The following is a 17,983-nucleotide window of genomic DNA, read 5'->3' on the forward strand; positions in this document are numbered from 1 at the left end:
AACTTTATTATAGAATGAATAACAAAACTGAGAATATTTTGTAATTTAAACTGTTAGATTAATGTTTTTTTTCTTACTTTTTATCTGGTATATGTTTACGAACCAAAATATATGTTCCTAACAATAAAACATAATTTTGTATGAAAGTAACGCAGTAGTATTTTTTTCTCATCGTTCCTCGATTAAACGTCAATAACTTTAAGAAATAGCAAGAAAACATCGCTGCAAATGTATTTAATGAATAATATAAATGTTAATTAACATAAATAAATATTGAAAGGTTAATTAATAAGAAGTTTATTTTTGAAAAAAATATCTGTAAAAGTATGCCAAATTGTACCCAAAATAAAATAATGGCCCAAATAATCAGATTCTGAACGAACATGGGCATGTGTGTAATGTCTACCGCATTCGGGTGGGAAGCAGCTCAATGGGTCTCTGCACAAGTGATATCAAATATTATTGTTATACAAACTAAGATACTCAATTGAATGTACTTAGTGCTTCCGTGTTTTTTGCATCATAATTTTAAAACTCACGGCCAAGAACAGGCGACATGCTTACAATATAAAATTAATTGCCGTGTCTAACTAAATTAGTAATACCTGGGTGAAATCGCCAAAATTTGTACATTTTTTGTCCATTTCTCTTGGTTGCACTAAAACCTACTAAATGAGAAAAATATAACAACTTCACATAGAAAATTTTGGTAAATCATGTTAGTAGAATAAGTAACGTATTAAATTATTTGTATTTTATCATATTTTGTACAGTGGTTATTGAAATTTACATAAATTTAAATCTTAATAAAAATATCATATTTCTTTGTTATGCTCTTTGTAACAGTATTTTTTTGTATAAAATAGTATTAAATCTAAATTATTTTACTGGCATCACCACGAGCAAAAGTTTTCTTAGAAGTGGCGTTAGTGTCGCGTCTCCGCCATTTTGTTTGTAGTCGTTATCGAAGTTATAGTGAACTCGGAAGAAAAAAGACTTTTCAGTGTTCCTTTTTGTAACAACCGACACATTAAGTAAAAGGAAAGTATTTACAAAGTAATTCCTGCACGTAAAATCATAATTTCAGTCTGTTTACTATGCAGTTAGTCAAATTTTCGGAAAACTAAATCCACGTGTGTTATAATATTTTTAGCTTATGAACGTAAGAATTTTTGTTCCATTTTGTTACAATTTTCTTTGTAACGTTACAAAAAGGAAAGCTAAGGGCACATTCAGACTGACAAGAATGTGATGACATTTTTTTAACTAATAAATTACAAAAACATATTAGTTGTACAGAAGTTTAATTTCAATTATCCTAACTAGCGATACCTAATACCAAAATAATTAATAATTCAATTAATAAAAAAAACCTCATAGATATATATATATTTTAAATATTTTTGTTCAAAAATTACGAAAGTAGTTCGTGTTTTAATTATTGAATAGATACCGGTCAAAATCATAACCCTCCTTTTCGCTTCGCCGTAGTGCTGATTTAATAAAAATTGTTTCATTTATTCATAGTAGTGTGATCGAGTCCGTATAGTTCCTTTTTGTAACATTTTTGTAACGTTTCCCTTTTGTTACGTTTTTGTTACGTACAAATTTTGGCGATTTCACCCACCTACCTACTTAGCTCTAACAGACATGAAGTATTTTTAATCATCCACTTTATATTTACGTACTTACTTCTGATGACCTGACCTCATAAAGGACGACACGTGAATACGGTTAAGAAAATTGATAATCAATATTGCTGACTGAGCTTTATAGATTATTTCTGCACTGACAAGAGCGAGTCGCCAGCCTATAAAATCGATAAATCATTTCCCACTTGGACCATTTTCTCCGTCAAATCTTTATTTGAACATTATGGATTGTTGTATTATCTGAAACCGATCTTTTAAGCTCAATCGCGAATTGCATTACATACGCGTTCACTACAATGTCACCCACAATATGAGATCAGTCATTAAAATATCTGGGGACTGCAATATAATACTTTATAGAGAAGTAAGTGAAACAGAACACCAACTAAGCTCTAACAGGATCTTCCGCTAGACATCAAAGACCTCCAGTTGACCAAAACGAGCCAGAAGCTTGCCAACATTCGTCCATGTAGAGCTCAAAGCACGTCGCCGGACTATCAGAGGCCGAGCAAGGCGCAGGAGCGATGACATCAGCGGAACCACTCGCCCGCCCACACCCACCTACGGAGCCTTGCACAACCCCGCCTGGCAGACAACTCTTAATGAGCTTGTGATCAACCAACGAACAGAGATTATACTTGGATGATGGTGATAAGGAAATGAGTTTGCTTAAACCAGATGCCCAGCCCAATTTAAGGATTCATGTGATACTTTAGACTTCCGCCACTACTTTTGATAAAGGCCCATATTGTTTAGTTTAATTTTCAAGGAGCTTGTTTTCGAATAAACGTAAATGAGCGACAGATATCTAAACGACGACGGACTGAACCTGAATCTTATGGTATGTATTTCTTTGACAAAACTTTCATCTCTTATACGTCAAACATTTTATTAATGACCAAACCACCAACCAAATAACCTTGGCCACTGTTGTGAATCTATTAACAGCAATTATTCCTTCAAGTAGATATAGGAATGTGGGCGTCAGGCTGACGGACGAAATCGTATTCTCGACAACGCTAAACTAGATTTACAATCAAACCGTTTCATAAGTCCATTTGGCATCCAAACAGAGTGTGCTCAACTATTCACGGCATGCTCTGAATATTTGTTCACACAGATGATACAGAAGAATAAAAGCCAAGACATAAATTGTAGACATTACGCTAGAAATTGCGTAGACGTCAATATGAGCTCATAGATAGGACAACGGCAGCATAAATAAATCTTACTAACAAGACGAGAAATAGTGAATCAGCGAGATGATCAAGCCGAACAATTCGATAATTGGCTCGCGAATGGGTTTAACCAATTGAAAATAACAACTGAAGTCAATGAACCTATCACTTTAGACGTGAGGGATGCATTCTGTGCAACGTTAAGTGCAATTTAATCGGTTTGATATTTTACCTTGACGACTTAGAGCTGTATGTGCACCCACAACCGCACAGTATGTCATACATAAATAATATTAGCAATGCAAATATAATGCAAATTCAAAATTTTCCACTAAGCGAAATTTTGCTATGACCAGTTTTGGTGCATCATCACACCAACGTGACGTAATTTTAAAACAATCTCACCAAGCAGCTTAGTCCATATCAGGAGAATGCTGGTTACGTCCAAAAACACCATGTTAAGAATTTTATAGTGCACAACTACCATTATCACAATGGAATACTTTGGCACTGAAGCAACCAAACTCGTAACTTCGTAAGGCATAAAGTTCCTGAAGCGTGGGCGAGACCAAGGCTACAGATGTACTCAAGATAAATCGAAACATCATTAGTTTGTTATTATTTAATGCGAAAATAATTGAATTCATTAATTTCGCTCTCGCTCTTATGAGAATAGCTGTAAAATTATTTAAGGAATGAGAAAGGATGCATTTAATATGTTAATGAAGTCAGTCAAGTCGTTAACGTATTTGGACGAAGCCAAAGATGGTCATAGATGATGTGATGCATCTTTACAAAACGCCTTTCAAAAACTTTGAAGAGATGTTCGACTTCGTACTAATGAAGAGCTGAGCTGCTAAATGAGAGGTCTCCACTGTGCTGTAAGACGAGTTACAAAAAGATAAATGGAAACTGCTGTGCTTAGCAATATATAATTATGCTAATTGTTATAAACATAAAAGTTTGTAAGTATGGATGATCGGATGGATGGAGATAATTTAAGCTAACTAGTCTATTACATAAAGGTTTTATGGGGCCGATATTAAAGATTAACATGCTCCACTTTCTTGATTGTGGGTTTTTTTTACATTTCCGTAATTCTCCTGTGTCATTACCCCAATTGACAGTAACTATTGATAGCAACCTCAATAAGTGACCCGGCTGAAGGCAATCAAACATGTAATTTTAACGGCCCTTTAAAGGATATTGATCTAAGCGCAACTAACCGTAATACCAACTTACCGATGACCGAATTAGCCGCGTCACCATTTTTAGGCGACAACAATCATCAATAATGTATCAGTTCAAAAATAAGGTCACTTGACCGTGTTCGATTGTTGTTAAACAATCCCACCCACTAGCGTTTAGCGGCTATAGTTGGATAACATTACGCAGAAATCCTTGCTTTTTCATTGGTCATAATATTTCAAAATCATACAACGAGACTATGTGTAATCGATAAAAAAGACGTACAGACCTACGATCACGCATGCAGTAATGTGGAGCATTCATCTACCTAGTGAGACAATGAGCCCACCTCAGTTAGCGTTTGCATGTTAATATTCATAATCCGTAGTGACTGGTAACTAGAGCCACTCGGTCAACGCTCGAACTTGGGGCAAGTGTAAAGTGTGGTTCACACTGGATTACTCATGCGCGTCCCAGCGTATTGTTCGGGAGGACTTTATAAATAGCCGCGGTAGACAAAGAGGCTATTCTGTGTGACAAATAGACTGGCGGTCAAACCGGAGAGAGCATGATTAAAGATACAGAAAGCAATGTCTTTGTACATTTATTGGTACATTTGGAAAATTACGATTCATGTAATCGGCATAAAAACATCTAAATATTCCGAACTACTAGTAATTTAACAGCGCACTAAAAACATGTTTTGATTCCGTTAAGAGAATGTGGGTGGTTTGTCCTTAGGCAAAAATATTGGCCACTTCTTTAAATGGCCGGCCCATTACGGCACTATTTTTAAATAAATATTACTACAGTGAAATCATTCCTATTCATGTTTATTATACACGTATTGTACCTCTTTATCTATTACTAGTGCACATAGTATGTAGGTATTTTTATTATGTTTTCTATCCATCACTACAAACACATAAAAAATGTGATCAAAACTAAATAAAATTGTAGGGTAAAGTCATTGTAAGCTCGTTTTTCATAAAAGTCGTCAAACGTATTTGAGCAACCCCAAAATATAGCTAAAATCTTGGCCGTATGACTTTACATTTCCCGCTATTACTGTACCTATTATAATTACTAAAGTTTTTATCTCTCAACATTCTCTTTCCCTCATATCTTGCGGGGAAGCCGTCGATGACTCACCGCCGATGACCGTTGCCGCGCGATCAGCCATGTTTACTTACGAAACGGAAACCGGCCGATGCGAAAACTAACACAAGGTTCTTGTACACGATTTTAATGAATTAAGATTCGGCTGGGGTAATTATTTTCAGAATGTACCGACTTGTTTAGTGATAAAAATTGCATTGCAGAAATATGCTGCCGTTGCGAAGGTTTTTTGAGCAAGTCACCTCAGGCCTCTCAGTTGAGGATATAGTCTTAACATGCTTGTTGTTTCTTTAATGGTTTATTTAGGAATATGGTACCTTGCTATTACAGGTCTATAGTTATTAATAGTTATTTTAGTACCTAATACGCACGATCCAAAAACAGACCCTGGCTCAATCGGCTAGTTTAGCATCCAGAAACACTGGATTCGAACTGGGAATTCCCGACAAGAGGGAATGGGCAAGTGCGGTGTATCCTAGCGACGCTGCATGCACGCACCGGGTGAATGGGGGAGGATCGATGGCGTGACCTTGGGCCAGCGCCGGCATACACGTGCCAGCCAGGGGTTACTTCTATAGTTATCAAACTTGAAAGTTTGGAGGGAGGAGATTTTTTCGATGAGGTGTATGTTGTGCTGTAGGTAGATGTTACAAACAAAACTCGTTTTTAGATATAATGCCTAGTCCGAAATAGCGGTACACCCGAGTCCGCGTTGCTCTATGGAAATAGCTTTTGCCTATTACTTTAGTCCACAACACAACAAGAAATTAAAAATTGCCATAGGCATGGCAATTTATTATCAGTTTAAATGAACAAAAGCCTCGTAAAGCACACACGGTAATAAAATACGATACAAAATGTATGGAATCTAATACGGTGACATTTTATAGACGCCTTTGACCTTGCACACAACTAGCTCATTGATGGTTTCCTATTACACAGTGCTCTGGCAAATATATTAACGTGTTTATAGGCATAATATTGCATATAGGTACTTAAATACATCCATACAATCAATAAATCGTAAAGAATATCACACATTAAATTGCAGAAAGCTTTTGGGTTGGATTACAATAGTCAACTATAATTAAATTAGAATAAAATAAAGGCATAAAGTCAACTACAGTTTTCGTGAGCATCAATTTTATACTCTGTACTATTTCTGTGCTGCTTTTATTTTCGATATAAAATCAGAGAAGCAGACTACGACCGAACGAGACTAGACCTGATAACTGAAAACAATACTGATATTACTGATAAAACTAATTTGTATATACCTATGCAAGGATAACCACTCATCAACCAATTATATCCTCAAACTTAAGTCTGTAGGGCTAGCACAGTGACAGAAAACTTTTAACACATCCTGTCTTGAGCGTCCTGCGCCTTGTGCTAGGTGAGCTTGTCAACAGAAGACATTGTAGCTTATACACTCGCGCGTGCGTCGCGCCTCCATATATGGCGGGTGGTCGGCGCAAGGTCGCGCCGCAATGAAGCAGGTCCACATACAAGACAATCCTGGTGGACCTCAACAAGCTAGTTTTGGCTACTGAATGCATAATAAACGATCTTGTTGGTAAAAAATAGGATAGTCATGCAGTTTGTACTTCTGCTACAAGATGCAGTTTGTCATTCTGCTTGGGTTTTGAATTATTAATTGTAACTTATTTATAAAACAGTTGATGCAAACTGTGTTATTTGGTTGTTTCAAGAAGTTTTTGATTGTGTTGTGTATGAAAAACAGAGTTCACAGTAGGGCATGCAATACCGGAACTATTTTCAATACCGGTATTGAGTTCCAGTATTGCAACTCAATACCGGGATCCCGGTATTAATACCGGTATTAGATTTCCTTGTAATAAATGGCATATACCTATTGTGATTAAAGGTCGTATAGGTCGAAATAAAACGAGAAAAAGCAATGAAATTCAGTTTTTGGTAATAGATTTTTAAGAGAATTGAGTATTAAGAGTTTAAATTTTACAATACATTATTATTTTTACATTTAGTGTCTGTTTACGCATGGACAACAGTAGATATGAAACGTATTATGTATTAACTTTCAATACCGGTATTGAAAAAAGCGTGAATTTTGTCCCTGATACCGGTATTACGAGTACCGGTATTGCGGTATTGCATGCCCTAGTTCACAGTAACAAAAGGGTTTTTGAAGCTATGTTTACTCCAATTATTTACTTGATTTTCACTATTGAGGGGTTACAGTTCAAAACAACGCAAAATCTAAATATCCCATTGCCAATAAAGAGTTTATGGATGTATACTGAGACATCAGACACAATAAAAACAACTATTGTGTCTCTTTCAATATTGCAACAACTGGTATGTTAAAATATGCAGTAAGTGGCCCAATTTAACCCAACATATCCTGGGAAATATGAAACAGTAAAAAATCTTATGTGTCTGGTGTAACATGGCTCAGCGAGACATGAGTGGTTAAAAAATTAAAGTGTGATTTTCTTTATTGGCTATGTTTACAGGCATTAAATTAAAAAGAAAAAATTACAGAAGGTGAATAACACATACAAATTTTATGAATTTTACTAACTCACTTCTGAAATAAATAAATTAATAATAATAATTCAGGTAACTTGGGGCTCCTCCAAGACTGAAGGTCTTTTGCCCCAGTCTTCAGGCTCAGAAGACAGTTTGAGATTCAGATATTTACATAAAATTTACAAAATTTCTTGCTGAACCTTCGAAATGCAATTCTAGGACACTTATCTTAAATTTACCTAATTAATTTTAGGTTTTGATGCTAACATAATTAGTACCTAGTCTAAAACCACCAACCAGGATAGCAAGCCTGTGATCAGCCATGCAAGAGTTCCAAGACATTTTTAGTGGCTATGTTTCTTGGTACACAAGGTGTAAAGAATCCTTATTTATTGTTATATTTATTTATTATATTGGTTCATATTTCTTGTTATTTACTACATTGACCTTATATACAGCTACACACACTTTATTGTGGCTCAGCAATTTATTTAGGGTTTTTATAAACCTCTTATAGGTTGGTTGAATCACAACTCCTACAAACATCCTACAAAGGCATGTGAATCATCACCGGCAAATTAGTAAACGAAGATGTTAAATATGAGTAACGTTCCTGAGTAATATTAAATTTAGAATGAATTTTGTTGGACTTACCATCTGTTCTTTTGATGTTGATATTTATTCCGGCCTGGATCTTTATAGTGCCGTCATCCATTTTTGCACAATCCTACGCACCAGGTACACAATTGAACATTATTCCACAACGCACGTTTGTAAGAATTGGTCTAACACTTTCAGAAATTACACATGAGAACCGGTGAAAATTACAAATAAATTTCTACACCCAGATTGACAGTTATATCGAGCTGTTAGCTACCCACTTCAGACTGGAACGTTTCAAATTTGTTTCACTACAACAGTCAAATCAATCACTTCACAATGTAATAATATTGAAATTCAATTGATTTAAACTTTGTAGATATCTATTCTTGTTAATCAATTTAAATCATGCTGTCACCATTTTTTTCAAATTATTTCGGTTAAATCAAGGAAAATCCAAAATTCTGAACACCAATGCTGCGTCGAAAATTGTTGTGAGTGTTGCCAGAATTCAGTTTTTTATTTATCTAGTTTCCAGTTGCCAGCAAAAATAAATCTTCATTCAGTTTAATACAAATAAAGGTATGTCTACAATCTGGTTACTGATACATAATATACGTAACGATCAGGGGTGGACTTTTTATTAAGGTTAGAGTTTAATGTTGTGATATTAGGTACAATATCACGAGTCTAATGGTAGCAGCCACTACAGCTACAATCAAGGAAGTTAAACACTTGCACTACGCCAGAGAACAAACGCGTTCTCGGTAGCTACCCAAAATTATGTTGAGCAGACTACTTAACGAACGAATGTGTCATTGAGTGGGTAACGTCCAGCGAGCGATCGTTGGAGTTCTTCGAACCCTAAGGATAAGTAGGTATACTCATACTGTGTCTAGGCCTAGCCTACCAATCGAAACGACCGACAGACCGTAACATGTAAAAATAATAGCTGCTTAAAGTATTTTGTTTACTTTCAAGTTATCACGATAAAGAAAAACCTCGTGATGAAATCAAAATGACATATGTATTGTATTGTACTCTCCCCAAAATAACACTTTATATTTATAAGATAAAAAAATTGGTCACTGGGTTAGGGAACTAAAGACTGCATGCGAAAGTGTAGGGTTGCATAATATATATATCAGTTTGCTATTTTATATATGGCAATACCATGGCAGTGATTAAAAAAAACACCGCCATCTTTTTTATTTCTTCATCGTTGTGTCAAAAAGTTTGTCGGTCAAAATTTAGTTTTTTGAAAAATTCATTTTACAAATACATAGCTTAATAAAGTACTAAAATGGACAGCGAATATAAACTATCACATAAAACTAAAAAGCGTATCAAGGAAGTTAAAAGAAAGGCCAGACCTGGTAAGTACATATTTAACCTATTTACTTTAGTAACCCTTGATTTTGATTACATCTGAAACAAAACATATTTATTTGTTTATGCCTGATAATAAGCCATTTATTGTTTAAAAAAATCACAAATTAACATAGTCGTTTGCATCAGATTTAGTATGTAACCTAGAAATCTGAAGGATACTCAATATTAAATCTCTTTCCTTTCATGTTTGTACAGAATTAGCTGATAAATATCAATGGACTGCTATGAAATACGCCAGTAATTTTGATGAATTTCTGAAATGTACTGATAATGTTGATAGAATAAATGAAAACATAGTTAGCCCTGAAGAATTTATAGAAAAGTATGAGAAACCATATAAACCAGTTGTCATTACCAATGTACAGACTGATTGGAAGGCAAATATCAAGTGGACACTAGACCGACTCGCCAAAAAGTATAGAAATCAAAAATTTAAATGTGGAGAAGATAATGAAGGGTACAGTGTTAAGATGAAAATGAAGTATTACATAGAATATATGAGGACAACGACTGATGATAGTCCACTTTACATATTTGATAGCAGTTTTGGAGAACACCCTAGAAGGAAAAAGCTGCTTGCTGACTATGAAACTCCTCTGTACTTCAGAGATGACCTTTTCAAGTACTGTGGTGAGGAACGCAGACCTCCATACCGCTGGTTTGTGATGGGGCCGCAGCGCTCTGGGACAGGCATCCACATTGACCCTCTCGGCACCAGTGCTTGGAATGCACTGGTCTTTGGCCACAAGAGATGGTGCTTGTTCCCCACTCAGACTCCTAGAGAGCTCATAAAAGTGACAGGAGCTATAGGAGGCAAGCAACGAGATGAGGCCATAACTTGGTTCAAGCTCATCTACCCTAAAACACAGCTGGAATCATGGCCAAAAGAATATAAACCGGTAAATTTTTTATTTTATTTTGCTTTTTCTGACAATTACATTACTAGGAGTTCTGTAAAAGTATTAATATTAACATTTGATGTTATTTCTAGGTTGAAATTCTGCAGAAGCCAGGTGAGACTGTGTTTGTGCCCGGGGGCTGGTGGCATGTGGTGCTGAACATGGATGACACAGTGGCTGTCACGCAGAACTTCTGCAGCCGCACAAACTTCCCTATAGTATGGCACAAGACTGTCCGAGGACGACCCAAGCTGTCTAAGAAGTGGATTAAAGTCCTTGAGGGAAAGGAGCCGGAGCTATACAAGATTGCTAGCAGCATGGACTTGAACCAAGGCACTGGAGTAGCCTCGGACAGTTCATCAAACAGTTCCTCGTCGAGTAGCGACAGTGACAGCAGCTCTTCTGGCAGCTCAAGTGAAGAAGACAGTGGCCAGGAGAGCATCACGGCACACAAGAAGAAGCGAAGAAAGAAGATGCAGTAATAAAATGATTAACTACATGACCAAACAGCCTTACAAAGCATAACTAGTAATCAATGTAGGTTAATATAATACTGACTTGATGTAAAATGAAGTGAGCCTTATCGTTTAGGTTAGGTATTATAACTAGAGGAAATTGACTAATTTAACTTTACTTTCACTTCCAGTGAACAATAATTTTGTAAGTATTCTTTACAAATAAAGTATTATTTCAAGTATAAGAAATGGGGGTTCGTCTGAAGCAACCAAACTAAAATTAACTGCTCTTAAAACCTAAATTTTGAGAGTATTTTACAAACAGGTTTTTATTTTTGTTGCTTCAGTTTCAACCAACGTTTAAATTACGTGGATAGATCCCGAAAAAGTAACCAGGTAAATCAACATCGCCTAGATTACTTGGACAGCAAGCACATAGCCAGACAGAAAATAAGCTGAAATACGTTTTTGTTGCATCGCGATGCTCAGAATAATAACAGTCAGTATGCGTATTTTATTTTCATTTCAAGAAAAAAAGTTGGAATAAATGCTTCGAAGAATAACTTAGCATGGCCGAAACCACAGGCAATGTAATAGCCGAATTCAAAGTACATCTCTAGTTATGTCAAATTTGTAGAAAAAATAAAATAATTGTCGATGGTTTTCAGCAGCCATTTGTTATCCTTGTCAAAGAACCCGTGAAGAATTGAAGAAATTTCAAAATGTTGAAAGCAGCTTCTGGCACATTGGCCCATGTCCTGAAAAGATCGCTGATCCCCACAGCGAGGGTCAGTGCGGTGGGTGTCGTGCGCAATTCCCACGGAGGTCCGGTTGAGTCAGACGAAGAATTCGACAGCAGGTTAGTGATGTTGTCGTTTGACGTTATGTAACTGAAAAACCCCCTCATACTGTCTCCATCAGCAGCGAATATATCCTCAGATATCGTTGAGGCTTATCTTTTGCTAACAAGAACGCCCTTACGCGTTTTGAGTTTTTTTAAGGTTATACTTATCTGACTTGATGGCTTGAACCTTACCCATATCGATTACTTACTGGGGTTTAGTTCTGATAAAAATAATGTTATAATAGACGCATTTTTCCTGAAATAAAAATGACATATTATGTATCTAGCCTATCTGAAACCTAGTTAAACATTGTGAGATATGGCGTTTCGACTTTCTCCGTGTTCGGCATCATAAGGGTCACAGTGACAGTTAAATAAAGTAAATTTTTCTCTCCACCTTTATTTGCAAGGTGCGGGTGCCTATATAAATAGAGTGAGTCGCCCGCGCGCCTCAGTTGTAATATCACCATGCAGAAATGACTAGGTTTCAGATAGGCTAGATACATAATATGTCATTTTTATTTCAGGAAAAATGCGTCTATTATGTAGTCTGAGCCTATCTGAAACCTAGTTAAACATTGTGAGATGTGTTTATTATCGCATGGTGGAGAGAAAACCAACTGTGACCCATAAGCTACTGATGAGTATATCAGTAGATAAATATTTGAATCTATATATTTATAATGCATAGATTTCTAGGTAATAGATATACTAAAAAGAAAGGTATATGTATACATAAGACTTAAGTACTTCCTTATTATTCCTGACTTGTCAGAAAGTTATGGAAGGTATGTACCTATACCTATAGGTAGGTATTTATACATATGGATACACACAGTGCCTCTTCGAAAGCAATACGTATAAGTAATTATTGATCAAAATCTTGTTATTGTCAAGGCAATATTTTTAACATACACTAGCCGAATGGATGGAACCAGTGAAATACTTTGCAACAATATTTAAAAGCTGTAAAATGTAGAATATCGATCCAGGCCGCTGGGGCTCAGGTCAGCACATGCTGACTAGGGTATGTAATTCTGGACTGACCTCAGAAATGCAGCAGCCGACCCTGGAGCCTCGAGGACCTGCTCAGTCAGCCCTATACGAGGACACGGCCTGCAACACCTGGCGCGGCATCTAGTCCTTGGAACGAGGAGTGGTGCTTGAAGGGAAGATAATTTTACTAAATATCTCAGCCTCATCAGCTACTGGAAAAGATTAGATGAAGGCTGTGACACTGGCGGATAACTAAGTATTCAGTTTTTCAAAACATGATGCAGGTCACTTTATTCATATTCTAGATTGACAAGTAACACACAGTCTAATTTTGTATTCTAACTAGCTCGGCGGTTAACGAGTTCCTGTGCAGTCCTACTAGGAAGGAAAGTTATTTTATAAGCCTTTGCACCGATTTTGTGGGCTACTATCATTCTGTATCATCATGTGTGAATATTATGAGCTCTGGCAGCATTCCTAGGTAGATGACATCAATTAATAAAGATTGATTAACACAACAATAACAATTATAATAGTTGATAAATTAAACCCGGCTAACATGTCTTAACTGGGTAAGTAAATGATCAGTCATGCCACCAGGATAAGTAAAATGTTCAGTACTTCATATGAAAAACATTAACAAGGTCACCTTTAGGTATGTTCTTCAACACTAAGGGCAGGTCTCGGCCAAAACCTTAAGGCTTCGCCTTATTGCAACTTTAAAGGTACGTAGGTAGGTACCTACTTACATTGTTGTAGGTTCGATTTTGAAACCATCAAGTCAACCTGGATAAAACAAAATAAAATAGCTCGATTAAATAAAGATGGTACGTAAAGATGTTAGTTGTACCTGATCAGACCTGATGCAACGACAGCCAACATAGACTCTCTAATCTGTGGAGGCAACAATCATGGCGGCGGGAACATGGACAGTTGGACGAGCCACCTCGAGCCTGACTTATCAATCAGAACTGACAGTTCGCCAACAGCAGATAGCTTGCGGCTATCTATAGGTAAACTTAGGTAGTTAGCTATACCCAAGAAACAGTCCTTGGACATCGATATGACAGTGGAACGGCCAATAACTGTGACATTCTTTAAAACAAAAAGGCTTGTTGTTGTCCAGCTAAGGAAGTTTACCTACTTCAGCGACCTGGTATTGCATTCTGAAAGAACTGCGAAGAGTTAATATTATGACTAATAATTATTACTTATTTAGAAAGTTTTCCGCAAACTCTAATAAATCAAGCAGCTACCACGTCAGTCACCGCTGCCCGGTTATAACTCTGTACTAGCTTAGTAGATATATATACCAGTTCTAGCCTTCAGCTAGAGGCCAGAGAGCTCCTAAATGAGATGCGAGTACGAGCATGACACAAGTAATTTTTTACTAGGTAACTAGGTACGTAACTAACTGAAAGATCCATAAAACAGTTGAGGATTACTCAGAATGGAATTGAGAAAACGGCACGTCTGCATCTTAACCAGTCAGTCTAAGTAGTTTCAGCAGATACAGTGTTGAAAAATAGTTATGAAACATTTGCGCCAGAATCGAATTAAAAATACCTTTTCATTAGAGAAGCCGTTTAGGCATGAATAGGTACTTTCACCCTTTGGATTGTGCTCCAAATGATGACCTTCGAAATTCATAGAAATTTAATGACGACTGCCATTGTTTATTATCTAGCCCCGTACATTGAGTAGGGCTACGGCTACACGTGATGTGATACACAGTACACAGTAGGTATATGCATGTTCCCAGAATAGTGGAAGTTATAATTTTACCAAAAGGTAGTCGTCTCGTGCAAGAGCACCGTTACTCGATTTATTCGATACACAACTAGTAGACAGCTGCTGCGTAGGAGGTTCACGCATTTTTCAACAAAGATCTCGGATTATACACACTCACAATCCACTGGGACATAAGGAAGACAGCTAATATGGTGCCACTCAGAAACCGCGATGACACTCCGATCATGATCACCCGACAGTAGGATCATAATAAATTCGGTAACTTGTGAAGCGGTATGGTATAGCAACAGCGACTTTCACGAAATCAGGAATTAGCTCAGTGCTTTTAGGTTAAACACTCGCCGGTGGGATTCACTTTGCTCACAGCCGAGAAAAGAAAAGACTCAAAGCTGGAATCTGCCGATGTGTCATGACACTTAAGATAGTGTCTGGGGGGTCACTTTATATGACGAAAAACGAACTTTCAGTGCACTGCGGCGCGAGCCGCTCTATCTGTTTGTATGTATTAAACGTGCCGATTGCACGACAGCTCTCGTTCGTTCGTTTCTCATCAGTATAGAGTAACGTTCCTGTACTTACCGTGCGTCACCATTCCCATGAGCAGTCCAATGATCTTTAGGCAGTTTAGAACAAAAGCTGCATTAGACAGTTTCTTCAGCAGAGACATCGAAATAAAAAATTTATTGCACAACTATCCCCAGGAGCAGTCTACAGGTCACTTTGGGCAGTTCAGAAGAAAGCTGCTTTAATAGAATACCCTACCTCAGCGGAGGCATCAAATTGAAGTGCTATAACACTTTTAGAAGCGGTGCACGTTACCCGATTTGTCGTCATCCATGCCGATGCGGCTACGGCGACTCCAGATGGTTACTCATGCTTCGTTGGTGTGCCCTTGTATGGCTAACATGACCAACCTTGGCAGTAAACGTTCGTCTGCATATGCCAAAATCACTGATGAATAGCGCACGTTACTCGATACCTTCTAAATAAGTCACTCATAATGATGGCTGATGATGATGATGACCGTGCTAGCAATAGTGCAGGTGGTTCCGCTGAGCATAAAATCTCTTCCCAGACAGGGGGCGTTTGGATCTGGCAACCAGAACAGGAGTGCCAGGTGTGCGCAGCGATGCAGGTGGGACAACACAGCCGCCAGGGCAGGAGTACATGGCTGGGTCTATGCAGCGATGCAGGTAGCACAAACCGGTGGCCAGGGCCAGGACCGGGTGTACAGCCGCCAGGGCAGGAGTGCATGGCTGGGTCTATGCAGCGATGCAGGTACCACAAACCGGTGGCCAGGGCCAGGACCGGGTGTACGCTGCGATGCAGGTGGCACGAGACGGCGGCCAGCGCAGGAGCACAGGGCCGGGTGTATGCTGCGATGCAGGTGGCACGAACCGGTGGCCAGGGCAGGAGCGCAGGGCCGGGTGTACGCTGCGATGCAGGTGCCACGAGACGGCGGCCAGCGCAGGAGCACAGGGCCGGGTGCAGGTTACACGAAACTTCAATTTCACCGAATCGGCCTGCCTACCCTCAGCGGGTAGGTACCGGCGGATCACATTACTCGCCGCACATGCCACAATGTCCCAACATACTGAAACTCGGAGCCACGTGCTTCCTGTAAAAAATCCTATGACGGTCCTGGAAAGCTCCTGTTTGTAAAGCCTTACATAAGCTATAATCAAGTGCATTATTGTAATAGCAAAGTTTTTATCTACTGTTTTCTAAAAATATTAGAAATTGAGGGTAGAAAAATATTTTTTTTTTTTTTATTATTTTTTCCTGTATAAAATTAACATATGCTTTACTTAAAGCGGTCATTAATGTAAGTATCTAGCTCAAGCGCCACTAGTAGGACCGGAATATGTGATCAATCATCACCACGACTATTGAATAGGACCCTACTGCGTGGGATAAAAACCCCAAGCGCCTGGCATTATGACCAGTGGCTGAGCTTTTAAAAGCAGTAAATAATAGCATTTTACTCACGGCTTATCAACTCAAACCTTCGTTGCGAAATCCTCAGCAATGGCTGCGTGCGCAGCAGCCGGCAGGCCCCGCGCCGCCTGGTCCGCATCACGCTACAGCTCCCGGCAGCGAGGACTCCGCAAATTCAATATTATATTTTTCCCCGTCGGAGCGAAGCCGACGAGAACCGTGGCTACATTGAGCCATTTTGCCGAAGTGTTCACTTCAAAAATCAAAAACCAACTGAGGCGCGCGGGCGACTCACTCTATTTATATAGGCACCCGCACCTTGCAAATAAAGGTGGAGAGAAAAATTTACTTTATTTAACTGTCACTGTGACCCTTATGATGCCGAACACGGAGAAAGTCGAAACGCCATATCTCACAATGTTTAACTAGGTTTCAGATAGGCTCAGACTACATAATATTCAAATTCTTATATTTTTTATGCTTCACACGTATCAAATAACTGCAAACTGCTAATTTTATAACTAATTATTGATTATCTATCAACCTCTTCATAGTCTTGTTATCTAATTTGATTGGACAGTACCTTTATAACCTTCGCCAAAATTAATAGCCATAGAGACATATACAGTGGTTATTACAGTACCATATGCTTATTTCCAGGTATGAGGCATTCTTCAACAGGAAAGACATTGACGGATGGGAAATCCGCAAGGGAATGAATGACCTGTGCGGAATGGACCTGGTCCCCGACCCACGTATCATCAAGGCGGCCATGCACGCGTGCAGGCGAGTCAACGACTACGCCCTCGCCATCCGGTTCATCGAGGCTTGCAAAGACAAGTGCGGACCCAAAGTGAACGAAATTTACCCATACATTATCCAGGAAATCAAACCCACCCTTGTAGAACTCGGCATTGAGACACCTGAAGAGCTTGGTTATGACAAACCTGAGTTAGCTTTAAAGAATGTGTATGAGATGTAAGGTCAACTTGCAATATAAGCTGTAGAGATATTTGTATAATAGTTTTTGCTGTCAACTTTAATTTTGTAGCTGTTTCTAATTATGTCCGAGCTGTGTTTGCTTTCAAATGTTCTTGGTCTATATTACCTACAAATCTACATATTAACAAGGTGTCTAATGTAATAAACATTAGAAAGTATTCATTGTTGTTTAATTTTATTATCAAATATTTTTATCCAAGTTCAATAAATCTTTATTCAGTAATTTTTGTTTCTCAATGGTTATCTTTGTATATCATCTTTTTAAAGATCCTGAACCTGAATTAAAAATAGAAACGTTTACACTTTACTCCTATTTCATCTAGGTGCCTAGTAGAAGTTATTAAAATAAAAAAATATGTGACTGAGTTGTCTTGCGCCCCATGTTAGGATTGTTAGGTGTGCTGGAAACAGGTCGGCTGGGTTCCATATTTCTATTCTTGGAGAGAATAATGCT

At 38.0% G+C, this 17,983-nt stretch overlaps 3 protein-coding genes and 1 long non-coding RNA gene across 8 annotated transcripts in view; 2 read left to right on the top strand and 2 right to left on the bottom strand.

Moving 5' to 3' along the window:
* Positions 1–8,761, bottom strand: part of LOC105394101 (kinesin-like protein Klp10A) — a 51,222-nt gene extending 42,461 nt beyond the window's left edge. For 2 of the 4 annotated variants that reach the window (XM_048633528.1, XM_048633527.1), the window contains exon 1: positions 8,306–8,760. In XM_048633528.1, the coding sequence (XP_048489485.1) occupies positions 8,306–8,366 (61 nt within the window). In that variant the 5' untranslated portion in view covers positions 8,367–8,760. Of the gene's footprint in view, positions 1–8,305 lie in introns of all 4 variants that reach the window. The other 2 variants (XM_048633530.1, XM_048633529.1) reach the window with 2 other exon arrangements.
* LOC125491468 lies at positions 519–2,240 on the bottom strand. The gene is made up of 2 exons (XR_007268322.1): positions 1,632–2,240; positions 519–605 (listed from the first exon to the last, which is right to left on the bottom strand). It is a non-coding gene; the product is annotated as an uncharacterized LOC125491468 (long non-coding RNA).
* A 690-nt stretch (positions 8,762–9,451) lies between the features above and the next one.
* Positions 9,452–11,242, top strand: LOC105398212 (bifunctional arginine demethylase and lysyl-hydroxylase PSR). 2 transcript variants are annotated; one of them, NM_001309137.1, is given in 4 exon segments: positions 9,466–9,627; positions 9,839–10,542; positions 10,635–10,945; positions 10,947–11,237. In NM_001309137.1, coding segments are annotated over 4 exon segments (1,209 nt in total). In that variant the 5' UTR covers positions 9,466–9,554; the 3' UTR covers positions 11,068–11,237.
* A 406-nt stretch (positions 11,243–11,648) lies between these two features.
* On the top strand, positions 11,649–17,687 carry LOC105398210 (cytochrome c oxidase subunit 5A, mitochondrial). Its single transcript, XM_011570265.3, has 2 exons — positions 11,649–11,856; positions 17,188–17,687. The coding sequence occupies exons 1-2, from the start codon at positions 11,720–11,722 to the stop codon at positions 17,507–17,509; spliced, it is 459 nt and encodes a 152-aa protein (XP_011568567.1). The 5' UTR covers positions 11,649–11,719; the 3' UTR covers positions 17,510–17,687.
* The last annotated feature ends 296 nt before the right edge of the window (positions 17,688–17,983 follow it).

This window comes from Plutella xylostella, chromosome 5, assembly GCF_932276165.1.
Source record: "Plutella xylostella chromosome 5, ilPluXylo3.1, whole genome shotgun sequence".
Lineage (NCBI taxonomy): Eukaryota > Metazoa > Arthropoda > Insecta > Lepidoptera > Plutellidae > Plutella > Plutella xylostella.